The following is a 21,101-nucleotide window of genomic DNA, read 5'->3' as shown; positions in this document are numbered from 1 at the left end:
GCCGCGCGGCCGCTCCGGGGCTCTCTGCGCCGCGGCACCGGGCGGCGGCGGAGGCAGCGACCGGCCGCGCCGCCCCCCGAGCCCCATTGGCCGCGCCGCCCGCCCGCGGCTTGACGGGACTTGCAGTCCCGCCGCACCGGCACCGGCACCGGGGCGCGGCGGGACAGAGGGCGCGGGGCGCTGGGGCGCCCTGGGACACTGGGCGATAAGACACAACAGGGATGGCAGGGACACCGCGCACGGGGCACACCGAGCGATGAGGCACGCCAGGGATACCGGGCACTAGAGCACCGGGACTTGCAGTCCTGGCACACCGGCGCCAGGGGACACCGGGGGACAGCGCATACCGGGAGACATCAGGCACTAGGACTTCAGGACTTGCACTCCCACCACGGCACCACCGGGGCACACCGGGCACTGTGACAGCAGCGTTGCACCGGGGCACACGGGGCAACAAGGTGCAGCCAATCACTGGATGAGGCAGTGGGCACTAGGTGTCCTCCCACCTGGGGTAGGGCTGCACCCCGAAAAGGGTGGCACTGAAAACCACCTGGCCCTAAGGGTCACCATGGGACAGCCAGTGGGGACTCCCCTCTGAGTGACAGGGGAGCTGGAGGGCACTGGGTACACCACAGTACACGAGGGGACACGGGGCATGAGGGCACCCAGCCGGGATGCAGTGGCCCGAGGATCCTCACTGGGCACTGGCAGGTCCCAAGGGAGAGCAGACAGCAGAGTCAAGTGGAGCTCAGCAAGTTTAATGAGCACAGGACAAACCCCCCCACCCCCTACCCCGTTCCCCCCACCCCCGGTGCCCGGCCCGGCCCGCACCCGCTGGGGCAGGTGCCCCTGACGCCCTAGTCGACTTCTTCCATGCTGCTGTAGGAGGGGGCTGGGCGCTCGGCGGGACTGGTGAAACGCTCAGGGAGGCCTTCTGCGGCCAGCGCCGGGGCTCCTTCGGGGGCCAGGCCGGATCCGAATGGCACCGGGGGCAGGCCCTGCAAGCAGAAGGTGGGTGTGAGAAGACCAAGGGTGTGAAGGGGAGACCAGCACCCTGCCCACCCATCCTCTCCCTCCCTGCTCCTGGGGGGCCGTGGGGGCACCTTTATGCCCTTTAGGGTAGGGAACTCATACCACAGGAGCTGGTGCTGTGTCGTGCCCAGGGTCCCCAGCAGCAGCTCCCCTGTGCCTGCTGGAGCAGAGCAGGCTGCACTCCTCTCCCCAGCCCAGCACTTGTGCCCCTGGGGCTGCTGTGGCCAGGGCCAGTCTGGGCAGAGCCCTGTGCCTCGGCAGGAGCACTCAGCCAGGCAGACAGCAGCAGCAAGCCATGGGGCAAGCTGCCAACACCCGCCTGGGGCTGAGGAACAGCACAGGACCAGAGGGGATTTCCAGAGCCGAGAGCAACTAGCCCAGGCCTTGCTGCTGGCCACCCAGCTCAGGGGAAGGCGGGAGGGCAGGTGCAGGCAGTGGCTTCTGGGCCCCAAGCCCGGGGCACCAGCGCCAGCCAGAGCAGAGGTCACCCCACCGGCGCCGGGCACTGACTCAGCCCCACGAGTCCAGTGCTGTGGGCGAGCGGGGGAAGCCACCGAGCCCCGGGGCTGCAGACAATGAGGCAACTGTTCCAGGACAGGCACCTCATGATTGTGGCACAGTCCCGCCAGGCTGCCCGGCTGAGACCTGCTTGGCAGAGAGAACATGGCGGCACACACAGAAGAGTGGTGCAGGACAGAGGTGGGGGGAGCCCCGGGCTCCCGGCTGTCCGGCTCAAGCCCTGGCCAGAAACACAGGCGAGCCCCTTCCTGGCTCAAGCCCTGGCCAGAAACACAGGCGAGCCCCTTCCTGGCCCAGCATCCTTCCCCAGCCAGCCAAGGGCAGCGCCAGTGGGACAGCGGCGGAGACGGAAAAGGAAGTCACAGGGCTCTGAAGTCACCTCTCGCACCCAAACACGCCCGAGCGGCCCAAGCCACGCTCACCAAGGGCAACACGTCTCAATGTCAGACACCGCGGGAGTGGCAGCCTGTGCCCCAGCCCCATGGGGACGTGTGCTCCCGGCCCCCCAGGCTCCCCCTGTCCTGCTTGTGTCCTATGGGGGCTGCCACCCCACATCTGGGGAGAGGGAGCCCAGCCTCTGCCCCACAGCCGCACAGGCAGAGCTCTCCTTGGAGCCTGCTGCTGCAGAGGGTGTGCCAAGCACCTGGCCGAGCACAGGGCACAGTCCCCATGCCAGCTAGGCTGGAAAGAGGAAGGCCATGGGTTCCAGCACAAAGTCCCTGCCCTTGTGTGGGGTTCCCAACACACAGGACAGAGATGCTGCAGTGCCTTGGGAAAACCCGGCTTTATTAACACAGCGAGGTCCTGCCTGCACTCCCTGGCCCTGTGCCTCTCCCATGGCACAGGCAGCCAGGCCACTCACAAATGTGATGCTGCACTGTGCAGCCCCGGCCCAGACCCTGTGCTCCCTCTCACTGCAGCCACCGTGGGGCCAGGTCAGCCCCCATGTCTCCTGGTGCTGGGGGGCTGTGGGAGCCAGCAGCTCTTGGGAGGGGATGCTCACCACAGGCACCCCAGCCCAGGCTGCCAAGCTCACCAGCACCTGCCTGGGGGAGAGGAGCCGTGGCAGGGCAGAGCAGGGAAGCACACATGTCCTTTGGCCGCAGCACGGGGGTAGCACAGAGAGGCTGGTAGGAGGCAGCAGGCTGGCCTGGGAGCCGCAGTTCATGCCAACCCCAGGAAGCACAAGGCTCCCACAGCAGCACAGACGGGAGAGGCAGCTGGGCCAGGTCCTGGGTCAGGGCATCCTGGCCTTGCTGCAGCCTCTTCGCTGGTCTCTGCTTCTCTTTGGAGAGCCAGAGCAGTGGCAGTCAATGTTCTGAGGGTCTCTGAGGCCTCGGCTGCGCTGCTGCAGCGGCAGCAACGTCCCTTCCTGAGCAGCAGGTAGCCACGAGATCTGCTCTGTGCCCCACACGCAGCAAGGGTGAGGAAGGGCAGAGACTCCCGCTTCTGGGCTGCGCCTTGGCAAGGCAGCAGGCTGGCCATGCAGTGCTGCCAGCTGGCACAGGAGATGCCAGAGCAGATGGGTGGCAGCAGACAGCCCCACGCTTCCCTCGGCGAGTCCTTCCCAGTGGTTTCTGTCCTGCTGCCCAATGTCTTCGTCGCGTAGTGTCCTGGGACAGCGCGTGCCCCGGCGGCCCCGCTCCCATGGCTGGCCCTGTGCCTATCTCCAGCGGGTCTGGTAAATGAGTGGGCAGAATACATTCAGGAACAGAGCCACAATCGCGGCCGTGGTGGCCAGGACAAAGTATCTGACGCAGCCTTCGTCTGGGTGCTGGGGGTTGCCCGGACTCCGCTTCTGGCCACGGGGCCTCCAGGAGTTTCTTGCAGGCCTTTGGGGTGCCTCGAGCTGCAGCTCTTGCTCTTCAGCCTCCAGTTCCTGCCAGATCAGAGAAGCCTGCGATGTGGAAACCTGCGTCAGCACTTGGAGAACACAATGGGCAACACCCCTCGCCATCCCCCGGGGCGGGCGGCCGCCTGCCAGCCCAGCCCCATGCCCCGCCAGCCCGCCTCCCCATGCAGCCCCGGCGCGGTCGCGCCCGGCCCCGCGGCGCTGGGGGCTGTGCGGGGCTGCCGGGCGGGCTCTTCGTGGGGCCGTGGGGAGCGGAGGATCGCGGTGGAGCCGATGCGCTGGTGGCAGCGGGTACAGGCTGGCGAGGGGACGGGCAGCGGCCAGTCACGGACCAGCTGTCGGGATCCCAAAAGGATCTTTCAGACGACGGCCAGTGCAGGAGCAGGAGGCGCGGTCGCGGCACAGCCAATCACAGCTCTGTGTTGGTAGGTGGGGATGCTCCAACAGCCAATCGTAGCCCAGCTTCCAGGAGGATTATCCGCAGGCGGCCAATCACAGCCCGGCCCTTCCCTGTGTCGGTGATCCGTGGGGCAGCCAATCAGGGCGCGGGTCTCCGGAGGGCTCCGGGTGCCGGGGCAGGGGTCCGAGGGGCTGCGGGATCCTGCGGGACCCAGCGTGCTGTGGTGCTGCGGGCAGCCCCAGCACCGTGAGGCCAGCCGAGGGACGCCGGTGCCGCGAGGTAGTGTGGTGTGGGCTCCCACCACCATCACGGGACGAGCAGCAGCGCAGTGCCAGTGCCCAGGCCACCCCCAGGGCACGCACAGCCCCCCAGGACAGATGGACACTGCCATGCCCGACACTCCCCAGCCCCAGCTGAGAGGGCAGAGCCGGGATGTGCCTAACGAGTGCCAGGCTGAGGGCTGGCGCAGAAGGGCCCTGCGGGGCACGTGCGTGTGACTGTGCCAGAGGTGAGCTGAGCACTGTCCTCAGACCCCACAGTGGTGTCGAGCGTGGAGGGCAGGCTGCAAAACAGCGATGCAGTGGGGGCTGGCCAGGCGGGCTCCTGGCCCTGCCCCAGCTTGTGCCCTGGTGTCTGACGCTCACGCAAAGATCAGCCCAATGGATGCCCGCCTGTGCACGCCAAAAGCGCCCGGCCCTCTCTCCCAGGTGGCTCAGCAGCAGAGCTCGCTCTGGCAGGTTTATCTTCAGCAGCCCACAGAGGCTGTCAGGCCTCTGGCTTTGTGCAGGCAGTTGCCTTTTTTGCACCTAGCTTGGCTCTGAGCTGGGCCCCAACAGACAGCATCCTCCACCCTGCCTCGGGAGCGGCTGCGGAGGGCAGGTTCTCGCTGCTCACCGGCACAACCAGTGCCAGCTGCACCACTCACAGCCTTCCTCCGGCACAGAGCCCGCTGAGGCCGGGCCCCTCCTACCTCCAGCATTCCAATCCCCTCCTGCACCCTGCTGATGACAGGACCCAGCTCTCCTGTGGTCTCTCAGGACCCATCCCAAGCTCACAGTAAGAACAGGGCAACATAGGCCCCAAGGCCTGGCAGGCACAATGTCCTTTTTGTCAAAGAGGGGTAGAAATGGCCCCACGGTGCACCTGCACCAGGCTGTGTGAGTGCTGGTGGATGGGCCAGGCCCTGCACATAGGCACCTGGGCATGTTTTGAGGCTCTGTGGCCCAAACAGTGCCGAGAGGGACGCAAGCTCTCACCTGGCTGGCAGCAGCTTCGGCAGAGGAGGTGCGCTCAGCTCGGTGGTCTGGGGTGTGCCCTGGCAGAGGTCTCTCCACAGGAGAGTTCCTCCGGCGGTAGAAGAGGACGTAGGCGTATCTGGTGACCACCTGGCTCTCGTCCACAGTGGTGACGGTGCTGTCGTCGAAGAGCCGCCAGCCTGAGCGGAGAGAAGGGTTGAGTGACCAGGCCACGGGTGCGGAAGCTGGAGGGCAGGGAGGGCAGATTCTCACCCACGTCGCTGCGCTGGCTGTTCTTGTCGTTGGGCAGGCGGGCGTAGGCCGTGTAGTGCCCCCCAATCATGCCCCCATAGTGGTTGATCACAGCGTACAGGTCGTACACCGGCAGCTGCTGCTCACCCTTCCGGCCAATGCAGAACTTGCTCAGGTCCAGGCTCCTGGGGAGAGACACGGGGACAGTGAGGGGCTGCCAGCATTAGGCAGAGAGAGGCCGGGCTGGAAGGCAGCACAAGCATTTGGTCCCCCAGGCTCTCACCGGACGGGGAAGTCCACCATGTCATTGATCTTGTCCCTCCAAATAAAGCTCCGGAAGGAGAAGCGCTTGAGCTGGATGATGAGGACGTTGGGCAGCCGCCATAGCATCAGCTGCTTGGAGGCCTCGCGGTGCTGCTTGCACTTGGGGCAGTACCTGGGGGCAGAGTGTTCGTTACCAGTGTGGGGACAGGGACAGCCGCAGTTTCACAGCCCAGCCCCAAGATCCCCTCACAGGGGGCTGGCAGAGGGGACATGGGAAGCTGTAGCCCCTTGTGCCCGGGGCAGGCCAGCACGGATCCGTGGAGCGCTGGCGCTGCTCCCCGCTGGCTCATGGCCTCCCTCCCCATGCACAGGGGAAGCCAACGCTCCTGGCTGCCAAAAGAGACAGCATGCAGGCCTAGGCAGCTCCTGGGAAACCCCCACTGCTGTCTGTGCCCACGGGCTGGAACCCATCCTGCCGCCTTCCTCACCATGCCTCCTCTGGGGCCAGGACTTCGGGTTTAGTGAAGAGATTGAGGCACTGCTCCAGGGTGAAGTGGCCAGCCCGAGCTGCTTCGCTGGCTGAGCCTGGGTCCTCCGCACACTCCAGCTCCTTGGACTCCACCAACACAAATTCCTTGAGGCGCTCATTGTTCTTCCACACCAGGGCAAGGGAGCAGTCGTCTGTCAGCTCCAGGGGTGTGTCACCTGCAGAGGGGCCCACATCTCACACACCTGCCCACCAGGCTGGCCAGGACACCTTGCTGGAGCTAGCAGCACTTTTGCCCCTGCTGGCTCGATACAGCCATCATGCAGTGCTGCCAGGAAGGCCCAAGCGCCTCACAGTCAGGTTCTCCACCCCACGGCAGCAGAGCTCCCCAGCCAGCAGGGTCAAGCAGGCACAGCCTCTCGCTTAGCAGTACCGACATAACCAGCACTGCACGTGGCCATCCCTTTCAGATAAGAGGTGACCCAGAGATCACAGATCCTCTTTGGATGCAGGAGGCTGAAGGGACTGGATCTATTTGCTGAGGAGAGCAGGAACACCATGCCCAAGACCTTCCAGGCAGCAGCTCTGTGAAGCAGAGCCCTGACCTTCACTGTCCAGCCTGAGGCCACCATCACATCTGGGACCATCTTGTGCCAGGCAGATCCACCACCTTGCCGGAGGCCATGAGGGATGAAAGTGACCCATTTTGGGACTGTGGGCTCACCTTTATCTTCCAGCTTGTGCTCTCGGTTGGCAGCGTCGATCTTGTTGATGTAGAACTGCGTGGCGCGAGCACTCAGCGAGTCTGGAGTGTGTTGGTACCCAGGGATGGCAGCTGTGGACAGGCAGGGACAGATCTGTGGTGGCACTGCCTGTCTGCCTTGCGTAGGGGCCAAGAATTTGCAGTGCACCCACCCCCACCTCACATGCTACGGCCTTGCAGGGACACAACCACGTGCCCCGTGTCCTTGACTATTTTTAGCAGGCGTCTGCCCCTGGCAAGCTGTGCTCCTCTGCCTGCCTTGCCCCTTCGCTGCACATTGCTGCCATCCTGAGACGAGTGTCTGGAAACGTGACAGTCAGGCAACCAAGCGAGAGGCTGCTCCCGTGCAGCTGAGTCAGAGCTCAGAGGGAGGGAAGCGCTGGGCTTGCAGCCCCGAGGGGCTCAGCCCTCCCACAGGCTCCTGCCAGCCTCTGCCTTTCCACCACTCCCACAAGAAGAGAACGCTCCAGTCTCTTTCCTCATCGGTCTCTGCTCTGCCCCATGGGCCCTGCCAGGGCAAGGCAGAGCGTGGGCAGGCAGGCATTTCAGGTGGAGCAGCACTGCCAAAACACAGCTCCCAAGGCCTCACCTATAGTCTCTGCACCAAGATCTTAAGGGAAGAACAGAATACCATGGTGGGAAATCACTCTGAGGAAGTAGACCTGGGGGTGCCCAGGCTCCAGGCACAGACACAGTTTGCATCGCACCACCTCTTACCTTCTGGCCTGAGGGCTCTTTCATAGGACGGCTCCTTCTCACAACAGCTGTCACCCTGTGACTCCATGTGCTCGGAGAAGCCCGAATCCAAGCTCAGCAGGGAACTCCTGGCTGCCAGCACCTTGCTCCGCACAGTACCCGTGTCTCCCAGCTCCGGGTGCAGCTCAGGCACAGCTGGCGAGAGTGGGGGCTCCTGTAGAAGGCTGGATGCCCTGTCCCCGTCCCCCAGCCCAGGGGCACAAGTGGCTGCTGCACAGCTGCTCTTGGCCAGTGGCTCCAGCTTGTCTGGGAGCAGAGGCTGCAGCCCCTGCTCTGGCGACATCCGACCCAGCTGGAATGGAGGCTGGAAGACGTTGACTGAGTACCTGGGTGAGGAGGTGGCAGTCAGAGCTGGAGGGGCAGAGCTGAACTCAGCCCTGGGGCAGAAGCACCCTCCTTCCCTGGGCCCTCACCTTGCGTAGCCCTCCAGCAGCTGGGCCAGGCGGGCATAGGTGAGGCGGGACTCGGGCACGCTGATGAGGAAGGGGAAGCCGATGTTCTCAGGGCGGCACAAAGCCTTGTGGTCTGGCCAGTGTGTTTTCTGACATGCCCTGTAACACATACAGCCCCTGCTGAACCCAGCATCTGTGACCAGGCAGGTGAATGGCAGGGGCCAGAGGGGTGCAGTGGGGACAAGCGTATCCCACCTCCTCCCAGTGCTCTGTCATCCAGCCCTTGAAGGCAGTAGACCCTCCCTCCCTACTGGGCACTAAGCCAACTCACACATTGCAGTAACCGACTCGATAGCACCTCGTGCAGCGCCTGAGCTTCTCATCCTCTGACAGTTGCTTCTTCTGGCAGGCTGCACACTTGGCAACGTGGCCACTGGGCACCTGCGGACGCTGCAGGAGAAAAGACCCATTGGGCAGGGCAGGGGACCCCACTGGGCAGGACAGCACAGACTTTGTGGGCATCCACGTGCACCGCAGCTTGACATCCTCGCTGAAGCTCTTCCCCTCCTGCCCAGCCTTCCCAGTATTCCCAATATCTCCTCTTACCTGCTGGACCTGCAGCTCCACCACCCTCTCCTTGGCCAGCTCTGGTGACAGCACCTCGAAGCAGAGCAGCAGGTCTGTGGGGGACACCATGTCCAGCGAGTTGGACGGCAGGAACATGCGGTGGAAGCGATTCTTGATCACCTGCCAGGAAGGCAGTGGAATGGGGCTGTGAGGGCTGTTCCATGTTTTCTCTCCTGAGAAAGCCACAGACCTCAGCCCTGCAGTGAGCTGTGGGGATGGGAGCAGCACAGGGATGCTGTGCTCAGTTCCCCACTCTGCCAGGGGCGGATGGACATCCTTTGCCCCACTGCGGTGGCCCAGCCCTTCTGTGCATGGCACTGCCACCCATGAACAAAGCCCATGGGCAAGTGGCTGCCACTGGCCACATTTCTCACAGAGCTGTAGGAGTGGGGGCACTCACAAGAGCAGCCCACACTGGTGCCCCAGCTTGAGCATTCTCACCTCTGCCAGGCGCAGGTTCTCTGGTTTCACATGGACACTGTGGGCCACTGAGTCAAGTACCTCCATGGCACTGGAGTTCTCTTTGCTGATACTCACAAGGAACTGCCGTGAAGGAAGTACTACATCAGTCACACCGTAGCAAGGCATGCAGGTTCTTGCTTAATACAAGTCTGCTGGCACATGACCTGGTGCCTGGGGAACCTCCAGGAGCCCTCTCAGGCTCCGTCCCCAGACTACATGGTGTCCTTTACCTTAATGGGTTTATTGTGTGGCTCTTTTGCGAAGTAGTAGACAGTCAGCACCTTCTGCTTCTGTGGGAGGGGCACAGGGAGGTACAGGAAAGGGTCGAATGTGATGGACACCTGCAGATGAGAAAGCACACTCAGCTGGGGGAAGTGTTGGTGGCTGCGATCAGTGGGGCAGCAGCCCCAGTGGACCTGAGATCTGGTCCTGCCCTGTGCTCCCTGACAGTCAGGAGCCTGCTGCCCTACCTTGGAACACACTGGGCACACCAGCTTGGATTTGTACTGGCCCTGGAAGAGGTCCACAATGAAAGAGTCGTTCCTCATCTTGTGTCGCTGCCAGGCCTCCTCAGCTACCACCTGTGTGGAGACAGCACTCAGCACTGTGCTGAACCACCCAGGCCAGGGCTGTCCCCCCAGTGCCTGTGGGCAGGGCCATCCTCACCTCGTCAGGCCTCCCATCCGAGTCAACAGTCTCTGTGTAGGGCTTGTTCTGGATGCGGTTGAGGTCCTCGTGCAGGCCATCCAACAGGAAGGCCATGAACTCCTGAGCATCGTGTTGGGCGTAGCCGGTGAACTGGCTGGCCTTGCTGGCCACGATGGCCTGTGTGGGGCACGGCAATCAGGGCTGGCCAGCAGCTCCCCACACACCACTGCCTGTCCCCCATACCAAGCCTGGCTGCACCCATCCCTCCTTGCTCCCTGTGGCACTCGCAGGGCAGGCCCACACAGGAAGGCTGAGGCCCCACCACGGCTCCTGTATCCCTACCTTCAGTTTAGAAGGCTGGAAGGCATGGTGTGTGCCCTTCCACAGTGCCCGCAGCAGCATGGCAAAGCCGATGGCCAGACGTCCCCCTGTCCCCAGAGGGTTGTTGTAGTTGATTTCTGACTCAAAGGACCGATCTGCAAGAAATGCAGGAGAGTGAGGGTGGCTGCTGGCTGCAGGGTCCCAAGGGCAGGGCTCTGCCTGGCTGCCAGCCTGGGCTCACCGTGGAAGTAGTCACGCAGCTCCCGGGTGTTGGAGAGGGACTGGATGACGCTGTTCATGAAGCAGGTGTTGCCCAAGTTCACCAGCCCCGTGAAGCCAGGCAGGCAGACCTTCTTCTTCTCATCCTCGTCCTCATCGTCCTCCACGCTCTCAGTGCTCGCCGGGCTGTGTGTCATCGGTGGCACCATGCAGGTCGGTTTGGGCTGCCAAAACAGAGGTGGGTGTGAGGATGCTGTGCTCAGGGGGTCTCTCTGGGAACATCAGGGAAACCAAAGGCCTGAGGCACACCACAGAAACGGCTGGGCTGGAGCCATCGTGCTACCTCCCACCAGGACTGGGACAGACAGGCCAACCACTGCCCTCAGCACTGCCAGCTCTGACTGGGCAGCGCTGCCTCCTCCTCCAGGGACAGTTTGCCAGTCTCCAGATCAACACCAAGGAGGTGGGGACCCACAAGAAGGACAAGTGGGCTCCTTTCCCCACTGTCAAGGTCAAATCCAGTGTGTTCCCACTCACCGATGGGATGTGTGGCTCTTGCTTCACTGCCACGTGCTCTGGGGCTGTACGGGCAGCCACGCCATCCAGACTCCCATCTTCCACACGTGGCTTCTCTTTGTCACTGGCTCGGGCCTCCTCCTTGCTGGACAGGGGGTGCTGGTTACTGCCTGGGGGGTTCTTATCCAGAGGGGTAGGGCCTGTAGGCACGGCAACCTTTGCACCACCCACTGCACCTTAAAAAGGGGGAAGGGGGGGCCTGTGGTTAGCAGCACCACGCGGGGCTGAGCCGCTCAGCTCACGCTCACACACAGGCTCTCTCCTGCCCTTCTCCAGCGTTGGGCTCACCCTACCCTACGCCCCTCCTGCCTGCACCCAGTCAGCCCCTCTCCTTCCCCACAACCCCGCAGCAGAGGACCTGGCTGCTGCAGGCGGTGAGGAGGGCCCGTGCCCATGGGGTGCAGCAGGCAGGCAAGACAAGAAGGCAGGGTGCAGACCTCGTGTGGCCGGAGCCTCCAGCCCTCCCCATCGCTGGCTCTGGCGTTTCTTCAGGCAGACATTGATGCGAGACACCGTGAAGTTGTATGTGCACTGGTCCGGCTCAATTAGGTTCCTGCAACACATGCAGTAAGTCAGGGGTGCCCCAGGCCCCCCAGCAGCCTCAGACATCCCAAAGCCTCTGCAAGGCAAGGCCACGGCCTCCCAGCAGCAGGGATGCAGCTAGCATCAATCCTGAGGTGGCCCTGGCAAAGCAGGGCAGAAACCCATGAGCCTGGCCACACTGTGCACACAGAAGTGCACATAGGCTCCAAGAGCTCTAGGACAGACTGAGAGGGAACTGTGGCTGAGAAGTCACTGCGATTTCCTCCTCTGCAAGTCATCACACAGAGCCAAGGCAGCCCAAGACTGGAGCATTAGTACAGAGTGGTGTAAAGCTGCTCCCCAGGTGCAGACAGGAGCACTCCCTGCACTGACCCGCTAGCTGGGACCACCTCCTGCTCTAGTTCCCACTCTCAGCTCCTCACCCCAGTAAGGGCTACGACTGTAACTGTACCTGAGCTTCACCTGCCACCGGAACACTGTGTGGGGCCCACAGCCAGGATGGAGGCGAAGGAAGTTTGTGTCACTGCAAAGAAATAGGAAGTGAGTGAAAAGAAGTGGACACACAAATAGCCTGAGCAGAGGCAGGAGCTCTGTGGTGGCCTGGCACCATCCTGAGGCGTGCCTGTACCTCGTCTGGAACACCAGCATGAAGTCTTGCTCTCGGAACAACACCTTGGATGTCTCCTTGTGGATCTCTTTCACGTAGACATGCACCACCACCAGGTCGTTGCCCTTCTCGTATGAGTCATTCTTGACAAAGGTCAGGCTCACAAAAGGCTCTGGCTCTGAGGGAAGAAAGTCATTGAGGGATGTTACCCTCTTTGCACATCCAGGCAGTGCTGCAGGCTGACCCAGGAGAGGTCCTGTGCAGACAGACCTTGCTGACCAGGCTGACTCCTGAGCTCCAGCCACTCACCATCAGCTGCTGCTTCCAAAGCCACGTCATCCTTGGACCAGTCCCTCTTCTCACTGTCCCTGCCCAGGGGAGGGGTGGCTGCTGGGACAGTCTTAGAGCTCTCTCCCAGGACAGGCGTGCAGTCTCGGCCCCGCAAGGCCTCAGCAGGGCTGCCTGGCTGCAGGACCCTCTTCTCCACACAGGTGGCAACACAGTGGGGGAACACCTCCGTGGTAGCAGTGAGAGGTGGCATCTCCACTGCAACGGTCTCCTTGGCCAAAACCCCTGCCTTTCAAGACACAGGGACATGGTGACAAACAGACACCATCACCTCTGAGCTGCCCCACACACCCCACGCTCAGCTCAGCCCCATCAACACCACAGCCCAGCGACTGCGGGCTCCTCACCTCGTCCCCTCCTCCTTCACCAGCCCTCAGCACCACCCACAGAACCCTGGGGCCCCTCTCGTGGGCAGGGATGGGTCCCCAGTGTGCAGGGGAGCCCCGTCGGGCTGGGCCCTCAGATACCTTCTCGAGCGGTGGCGCGAGGTCCGTGAGGGCTGTGGGTGCATCAGCCTGGCTGGCTCTGCCGGCGCGGCGGCCGCCTGCCCTCCCGCCGTGCCCTTTGCTGGGCTCCGTGCTCCCGCTGACTCTGGTGTTGGGCTCCTCCTCGGCAGGAGCCACTTTGAGGTACACTGCCCGCTTGGCGCTGGGGCCGCTCTGCATCCCTGGGCTGGCTGGGCTTTTCCCTCCCAGGGCCTCACTTCTTCCTGGAGCGCGCTTTGGGTTGGAGGGCTCCCGTCGGGACCTCAGCGGCTCTGTGCCCTCAACCTGCAGCTCTTCAGGGGCCAACTCTGCAGAGGCAGCCTTCTCCTTCCCATTCTCCCAGCACATGGTCCCTTTGGCCATCTCTTTGGATCCGTCTTTCCTTCTCTTCTGTGAAAAGCAGTGTGATACAGTTGGGAAACATCCAGGTAGCAGCACCTCTCATGCTCTCTGCCAGCCCCTCGTTCCTTTCTCCCACAGTATGCTGGGGCTCTGCTCCAGAACCTGGGGGCTATGTGGCAGGTAGGAACAGGGGAACAATGACACCCCGCTCTCTGGGACAGAAGCTCACTGCCCTCATGCAGCACATGGACATAGGATGTGCCCCACATTGCTCCCAAGCCAGCTCATGAGCAGGGAGTGGAACCCTCGCCCAGCAACCCCAGACTGGCATAAGCTCCCTCAAAAGGTAGATCATCCCCTCCTCACCAGAAGCGAAGACCAGTTATGGAGTGGGATCTTCTTCTGAAGCACAAGCTGTAGAAAGTTGCCTTTCTTGCACTGGACCTTGCTGCAGGAGCCCTCAATCTCCTCGTAGAACTGACAGCTCCACTGGCGCCCGTCTGCAGGCAGAGGGGGACTGGCACATCAGGCAGCACTCCAGGCAGCTGTCACCTAGCCCACAGCCCCCTTTCACCTGCCCTGAGGATCAAGGCAGCACTCATCCAGAGCCAAGAAGGCTGCAGGCAGGCTGCCACCATACCCCAGGAGCTTTCAGGGCTTCAGCCAATGTCCCTGGATTTGCTTTGTACATCTGCCTGGCCCCCTTCCCAGAGTGAAGGCCCCGGGCCTCCCCGCCCTCAGGGGTACAGTCATTTGTCCAAGGGATACCCAGGGCCGACTCAGTCATCCCAGCGAGCAAGGGACAGAGACACAGCAGTGGGCACTTGTTGCCCTGGCGCAGAGGCCAGCTCCTGCCTTCCTGAGCTCTACACCCTTCTTCTTTTACACTGCTCTCCTGTTGGCCCTGTCTGCTGGCTGAACCCACGCCAGCTGACAGCAGGGCATTGCCTCTGAAGGAAAGGTTTTATGCCTGCTTGGATCAGCCCAGCGTCTAGCCCAGAGCTGTGCCAAGCCCCACTGGAAAAATGCCTGCAGCAGTCACTCCGTTCTCCATACCTGGTAGTTTGACCAGACAGTCTGTGTCAGTGAAAGAAGTGACCACATCCTCCACCTTCAGAGCTCCACTGCCAAGGTTGAGCTTGACGATGATCTCGTCAGCGTTCTGCTTCCAGTCCAGCTGCAGCTCTGGGAAGAGGGAGGGAAGTGTGACCCACTGTCTGGGGCACGAGTCTGCAGTGCCCACTGCCCAGCTGGGGAACTGCAGGGGACACGGATCACGCCAAATAAATGGGCTGCTCACAACCTGCTCTCATCAGACAGGCCACAAACAAGAGCACATGTTAGAGCGGGGCGGGTGAATCCTGGTGGGAACCAGAGAGATCAGAAAAGCAGCGCTGCTGCGGGTGCTGTCACGTGCCGTGGCGGCAGCTGGGAAGAAGGGGTGGCTACTGCCAACTACAAAGCAATTGCTGCTTTCCCAGGGAATGAGGAAGCCACAGAATGTCTCTGGGGGATTCAGGCGGACTCTGACCACAATCAGAGGTTGCCACTTCCCCTTTGCATATGCAAACCAAGCAGCTATCAGCAAAGTGCTGTACTCCTGCCAGGTGAGCATTAATGTAGCTGAAACAGAGGCAGGCCTGCCAGCTGGGCAAGAATGCCACATCCAGGGAGAAAACAGCACAGCAGCATCACTCCCCTGCAGGCAGAATCTCCATTAGGTGCCTGCCAGGCTCCAGGTCTGGCCCGGTGCTGTCCTGAAGTCTTCACAAGTCTAAAAGGTGATTTCAATAACCTTAATTTCAGCCAAGTTTGTTCTACTAAATGTGGCACTGTGATGTCCTACTCTGTCCTTGAAGCAGGCCTAGATCAAGGCAGAAACCAGCCAACAGATCACAGCTTGGGATCTTCCCAGGCCAGCATGGCTCCCTGCTCAGAATCAAGCAGGGGAGATGCTGGCAGCAAGGTGTTCCAGGGCTGTGCTCAGTGGCACTGTGACACCCGATTTCGGAGCAGCCTGCCCTGTGCCCAGGGCCTCTTCCTTGCAGACAGCCCTTCCCAGCCTTGTGCACCCTCCTGTGCCTGGGGAGGCCTCATCCTGTTCAGACAATTACCGAGGTGAGGGAGCGCTTGGGTTAGTTCTGCTCAGTGTCAGAGCACGGCACAATGACAAGGTGAGAGCCTCAGCTCCCTGGGCAAGGGCACTCTGTGGCCATGCACTGACAGCAGCGCACACCTCCACTTACCCTCCTCTGAGTCCTTCTCCTGGGCAGTCTCAGCCTGCTTGAGCTCAGGGCGAGACACTGGTGGGCAGAGAAGCAGAGCGCAGGCAGGTCTGTCATTCTGTCACCTCAAAGCATGAGCTGGCACACTGATGCCCAAAACTGCACACATCACCTCCTTCTCCCCTGAACCTTTATTCAGGCCTTTTATCCTGTACATGCTGCTCATTTCCCTCTTCTGGTCCCTTACACATCTCCCTTCCTCAGAGCTCCTCCTGCAGCACCAGGGCAAATCAGTTCCCAGCACAGGTGCTCTGGGCCAAACCACCATATCCCAGTCTAACCAGCACCCTGGTGGGAGCAACACATCATCACACTGAGTGGATCCCAGTGCTCTGGGGCGTATCTCAGCACAGACTTTGTGGTAAGAGCTGTGTGCCCCTGCTCAGCACCCCAGGCCCTCAGCCTCCAGCTGCAGGGTCCTGCCTTGACCTGACAGGGAGAATCTGACGTTTGGTTGTCCTCAAACCAATTCTGCTATAACGAGAGAAGCACGTGGCCCAGTTGCACTTTAACATTTCCATTTCTGCATGAGCTGCCAATGTCCGTGGCCAAAACCTCCCTCCAGATCAGGCTGGAGAACCAAGCAGACCTGACACCTAATCCCTGCTCCTTGCAGGATTACCTCCAACAGCCAGAGCATCTCAGGGCCTGCTCCAGCACCACAGGGTAGCGAGCTGTGCCAGGCAAGGGGCTCAAAGCAACGTCGCCTTATCCTGGGGCAGGGAAACAGCAGCAACGGAAGCTGTGGCCTCCACCCCAGGCTTCAGTCAGCTGCTCAGGCACAGACCTTGGGGAGCATCCCTTCACCTCAGCCAGAATCCATCCCGGGAGCTGGAGGTTACAACAGTCACAATGCAGTAGGCACAGAAATCAAGCTGTTTTCCTGGGCTACAAGAACTCTTGCCTGCATCCTGCCCCCAGGCACCATTTTTGTCCTCAGATACATAGCAGCTACAAAGGCAACTATCCACAGCAACTCTTCCCCTTGAGCCACACCTTGCCCTCACACAAGCTAAAGGCCCAGCCCCACCACAGGCAGGGCATCAGCAGCACCCAGCCTCTGCCTCACAGCACCTGGCCTCAACAGACCTATGGGGAAGGAGCACCCACAGGCCTCAGCTCCACTCCCTCTGGGTGGGGGCAGCTCAGCCCCAGCCCGAAACAGAATCTAGACACAACCACAGAGGCCAGCTCCAGACTGAAGCTAACAAGGCCATAGGCCTGACCTCCCTTGCGTAGCTGGGGCAAAGTAGGAGGAGGTTACAGGTCCAGGGAGGACACTGTGCCGAAGAGGATCCCACATCACAGGGTTTCTCATCAGCTGCAGGAAGCGATTAGTTAAATCTGCTTATCCTGCAGCAGATGGCTGCAAGGCTCCCACCCTGCAGGGCCTGCAAACCACAGGCCTGCTTGTCACGGCGCAGCCCAGGGGCTCTCACCTTCCTTGCTCTCCTGGTTGGCTCTATCCTTCTGCTTCTTTTTGTTGGTGGCATCATCCAAGCCCCGAGTGACTCTCCTCTGGCCAGGGGCATTGGTGCTGCTGGACATTTTCAGTCGTTTGGAGGACACAAAGGGCCCGCCGGGGTCGGTGATGGAGTCTGGGTCAGGGGTGCGACGTTTTCTTCCTGGCCCAGCTATCTTGGCGACTCTCTGTGATCAAACTCTCTGGCAAGGAACTAGTGGCCTAAAGAGAGGAGAGAGCGAGCATGGCAGGAGGAGCAGGTGGAGAAGGACCGATAGCATCGTGATCTGCTCTCTGCCCCGGGGCCAATGCCCTCACATGACCTTCACTGTGGCATTTATGGGAAGTCCCATGTGGTGCTCAGTGAGGAAACCTACCTCATCATGGCTGTTACAACGCTTACTGCCAAAAGTATGGGCTTGTCAGAGCTCCCAGGATACAACCAAGATACTCCCAAGATACAGTCTTCTGTATGTGGCACACATTAAAAACCTGGAAAGCAATTGTCATGCTCATGGCTCCCACTACAGCAACACTGGCCTCCAGGAGCCTCCAGCACAAAAACCACCCAGAGGCAGAGCCATGGGCAAGGACATGGGGAGGCCCTAAGCCAAAATTAAAAAAATCAAGCCTTTGAGGTCAACTGGGGCAGCTCACCCCATGGCTCGGGGCAGCAGCTATTTCAGACTGACAGGGCCCCACGTCAGAGGGCGGGAATGGCAGCGAGTAACGCCCTAACAAGGAAGAAAGGGGAGAAGCGGGAGCAGGCACGGGACAGTCTCCCGTGACAGATGAGAGCGGAGCTCCCTGGCAAGAGGAGAGTTCCTCCCCCTCCACCCACCAGCTGGGAGCTTCACCAGCAGGACTGCGCTTTGCATGCTTGTCTCCCCAGGGTTTACAGACAGCGTCAGCAGTGTCTGGCCTGGAAACAGGACACCTCTGCTCCTCTGATCCTTCTGCCCCAGGGAGAGGGCAAGCAGAGGGCTCACCAGTGCCCCCTTAAACATGCCCTCCCTGGCAGAGTCAGCTACCACACCAGGTTTAAGAGCTCCTGGCCCAAGAGCTGGTCTTAGTTTCACTCTCCAGTTTCACCCTCGGGTGCTCACAACCCACTGAAAACAGCCCCACTCAAGGTGCCTCCGTGGAGATGGTGAAAGCTGAGCTGGGAAAGCTTCCTCCCTGGCTGCCCTGGCTGCATGCCCTGAACCCACTGGTGCTCAGCAGTCTGAGGGGTTTGTGACAGGCCAGCAGGCCCAGCCTCACAGATCCTGCACACTCCCAGGTGCCAGCAGCCTGTGGCAGCTCCCACAGCACTGATCCACACCAAACCCCACCCCATAGCCCTGCTGCCATCTGAGGACACAAAGCCAAATAGCATTTTGGTCTAGCCCAGCTCTGCTGAGCCTGCCTCTCTCTCAGCAGGAGGCAAGCTGAGCCTTCAGGACCACCCTGTCCTGCTCTCACCCATGCACTCAGCACAGACCCCAGAGCTCCACTCAGGCACAGGCAGGAGGCACCTCCAAAGGAAGGTGTCAGTCAGAGGGCGCACACAGGCAGCTCTGGGCTGCCCACAACACATCACCGGAGTGTCTGCCCCGGGGCAACAAGTAGCCACAAACTGCAAAAGAATCCAGAGAGCAAAGTCGTCCTACCCTTGCCCTCAGCTCTGGCAAAGCCAGTCCCATGACAGGCACTGCATACAAACCACTTCTCTCCAGGCCAACCCACCTTCATAACCAAGAGCCACCAAAGCCAAGTGAAAAGCTGAAGGGCTGCACCCAGTTAGGCTGCCCAGCCCAGAAAACCCCTGCCACCCGTACTGGAGGGGCCCCACATCAGCCAGCAGACACTGTGCAGAGCTCCAAGGAGCTTTAAAGGGTGTAGGAGGCCAGAAGGGCCAGCCCCAAGCTGCTCCATACTCTGGGTCTCCTCGAGATGCAGCAGTGCCTCTGGCTGTAGTAGGAAGGGCCCCTTGCAGTGGCAAACATGATGAGCCTCTGCCAGCAGCACACTGTTGCTCAGCTCCAGTCCCCACCACCATTGAATCAGGTCAGCTGTGGGTACTTCCTGGTGCCCAGAAAGCAAATGTGGGCTCCACAAACACAGGAAAGCATTTTTTGCTTAATTTCTCTAGGGTGAGAATCCCAGGAGTGGGAGATAAGAAGCAGCAACTGCTTGGTACAGGACCATGCAAGGCTCCATTGCCTACTTCCTGTACCTCCAAAGGGGTGGCACAGGGTAACTGCTGGGCAGGGTGACAGCAAGCTCCCAGGGGGGCTGCTCAGAGGCCTGAGAAAGGATCATCTTCTATTGAAAAGGAGAGCCCTACTGGTCTCATGCCTCACTGAGGGCTCAGCTCCCTCGGTGCTCTGCTGACAGTTATCCCCAAGAGCAGGCAGGAACCAAGCAGGGTTGGAGCTCTGCCAGAATGATGGCAGCCCAAAGCCACTTAGTACCATGGTGTTTTGGAGTAGTGTAGGCAAGGCACAGGTTGTTCCTATTTACCTGTTCTAACCCCTGAGCCTTTCTGCCTCTCTGCCACCAGGAATCGTTCAGCCCAGTGTGAAACTCAGCCCCAAGGTGCACAGGGACATGGAGGGTTTGGCCCAGCTAATGTCAGCACTGTAGGAGTGGCTGTGGGGGAGGGGTGGTGAAAGGCCACCCTGGATGGATGCCAAGTGTACCTCTGAGAAGCAACTGATGGGCTGGGAGCTCCTACAAAGCCTTCCTCAATCCTTCTCCGAGCAGGGTAAAGTCTGGCCACCCTGCTGAGGAGATGCTTCCCTGCCCTCTGCTCCCCCAGCCTGGGTGCTGGTGCAAGCACACATGTGCCTGCAGTGAGTACTGGATCAAAACATCAGCCAGAGCAAAACTGCTTTCTGCCAAGTTTGGCTTACCCTAGAGCAGTTCCCCAACCCAGCTCATGCAGCAGCTGCACAAACACTTTCACTGGCCAGAAGACAGGCAGAACTTAGGAATGGGAGCAAGGAGTCAGGGAGAAAGACCATGCCTTACCACAGCAGTGCCAGGCTGAGCTAATGTGAATGTCCAGGGAATGAGAGCACACAACAAGATGCAATCTGACCCCATGTTTGGGGCACATTTAGCACTTTGCAGTAAGAGGCCTCCTGGTTCTTGCCTGCAGCACCCCACCTCAGCACCCACAGGCCTTTGCTGAGGCAGCTGTAGAGGAGGTTGGCTATCCCCCAGCCTCACCCTTCCACAGACTGTTGCATCCCTCCCCATCCCCAGTACAGCCCACAGAAATGCTTCCCTCATTTGCACAAGTACTTCTGACACCTTCTGCTCCTTCTCCCCGCCGAGGGATCAGAAATCTCCAGGACTCAAGCTCACGTCTTACTTCAGTTTCTCGGCACGCCTGACATGCAGGCTGAACCAGGACAAGAACAGAGCCACTTGGGGCAGGCACCAGCCTAGCACTGTCACACAGAACGCTTCCAACCCGCGTGGACATCACTGTGATAGCAGAGCCCCGAGAGCTGTGCTGCGTGGGGAGCCCGCGGCCCCCAGGCAAGTCTCTGGGTAAGAATGTTCTGACCAGACAACAGCCAGTGGCTGGCCCTCGACCTCCCCCGCCCCGCTGCCCGGCCTCAGACCTTTGGAGAGCTGAAAGGACGTGGAAAGCTTTTGCCCAACGGCCTCCGGCGCCGGCGGCTCCCGCACAGCATCAGGGCCCGGCCCCGCGGCTCCCGCGCTGGGCTGCCGCTCACGGCCCGCCCCCTGCCGCTCCCGGCACCGACCCCACGCCGAGCCTCTTCGCCTCCGGACCCTCTCCCGCGGCCGCCGCCATCCGCTGCGCCCTCCCACCCCGCACCGGCCCTGCCTCCCGCCCCCGGGCCGCATCCCGGCCTCCCGGCGCCGCGGCCCCAGCCCTCGCCCGGCGCGGGCCGCCGCCCCCCGCCCCGCCCCGCCCCGCCGCGGCCCCGGCTCGGCCCGGCCCGCACTCACGGCCCCGCCCGCCGCTCCGGTCTGTTTTGTTTCGGGCCGAAGTTCCGAGCGGGCCGACTCAGGAGACAGGCCCGAGCCCGTGACGCACTTCCGGAAGCCGGCGGACGCGCCCACGTGACGCGAGAGCACGACCGGGGAGGGGGAGCGGGCCGGGGTCACGTGACGCGGGCCGGGGCCGACTGCCGGCCCGTTCCCGCCCTCCCCCGGCGCCACGGCAACGACGCCTGGCGTGACGTCACCGCCGCGCCCCGAGGT

At 61.5% G+C, this 21,101-nt stretch overlaps 1 protein-coding gene across 12 annotated transcripts; it reads right to left on the bottom strand.

Annotated features, from left to right (window-relative positions):
* Window positions 1-797: 797 nt before the first annotated feature.
* USP19 (ubiquitin specific peptidase 19) lies at window positions 798-20,933 on the bottom strand. 12 transcript variants are annotated; one of them, XM_062008258.1, is made up of 28 exons: window positions 20,847-20,933; window positions 17,255-17,369; window positions 16,855-17,099; window positions 15,377-15,433; window positions 14,187-14,315; window positions 13,497-13,630; window positions 12,771-13,178; window positions 12,265-12,532; window positions 11,977-12,133; window positions 11,800-11,871; window positions 11,243-11,358; window positions 10,767-10,981; window positions 10,252-10,453; window positions 10,032-10,165; window positions 9,708-9,866; window positions 9,512-9,622; window positions 9,272-9,382; window positions 9,021-9,122; window positions 8,559-8,699; window positions 8,284-8,402; window positions 7,974-8,111; window positions 7,522-7,886; window positions 6,766-6,876; window positions 6,043-6,259; window positions 5,574-5,726; window positions 5,312-5,475; window positions 5,060-5,238; window positions 1,064-3,448 (listed from the first exon to the last, which is right to left on the bottom strand). In XM_062008258.1, the coding sequence occupies exons 3-28, from the start codon at window positions 16,961-16,963 to the stop codon at window positions 3,215-3,217; spliced, it is 4,305 nt and encodes a 1,434-aa protein (XP_061864242.1). In that variant the 5' UTR covers window positions 16,964-17,099; window positions 17,255-17,369; window positions 20,847-20,933; the 3' UTR covers window positions 1,064-3,214. The 12 variants fall into 12 exon arrangements, with proteins under 12 accessions (XP_061864248.1, XP_061864253.1, XP_061864251.1 ...); XM_062008264.1 differs by lacking the exons at window positions 1,064-3,448; window positions 17,255-17,369 and adding an exon at window positions 798-998; XM_062008269.1 differs by lacking the exons at window positions 1,064-3,448; window positions 17,255-17,369 and adding an exon at window positions 798-998 and having other exon boundaries at window positions 10,767-10,975.
* Between the last annotated feature and the right edge of the window lie 168 nt (window positions 20,934-21,101).

This window comes from Colius striatus, chromosome 15 (genome assembly GCF_028858725.1).
Source record: "Colius striatus isolate bColStr4 chromosome 15, bColStr4.1.hap1, whole genome shotgun sequence".
Classification (NCBI taxonomy): domain Eukaryota; kingdom Metazoa; phylum Chordata; class Aves; order Coliiformes; family Coliidae; genus Colius; species Colius striatus.
Note: the sequence above shows the minus strand (reverse complement) of the source record. Positions and strands in the feature narration are given on the sequence as shown.

Bases quoted from the DNA above. Each gene is read 5' to 3' on its own strand.
- USP19 (XM_062008258.1), bottom strand. From the start codon at position 16,963: ATGTCCAGCAGCACCAATGCCCCTGGCCAGAGGAGAGTCACTCGGGGC. The intron at 13,631-14,186 runs GTATGGAGAACG...CTCTGCCTGCAG, and splicing joins CTGTCTGGTCAAACTACCAG to ACGGGCGCCAGTGGAGCTGT. The intron at 6,260-6,765 runs GTGAGCCCACAG...GCCCCTCTGCAG, and splicing joins GCACAAGCTGGAAGATAAAG to GTGACACACCCCTGGAGCTG.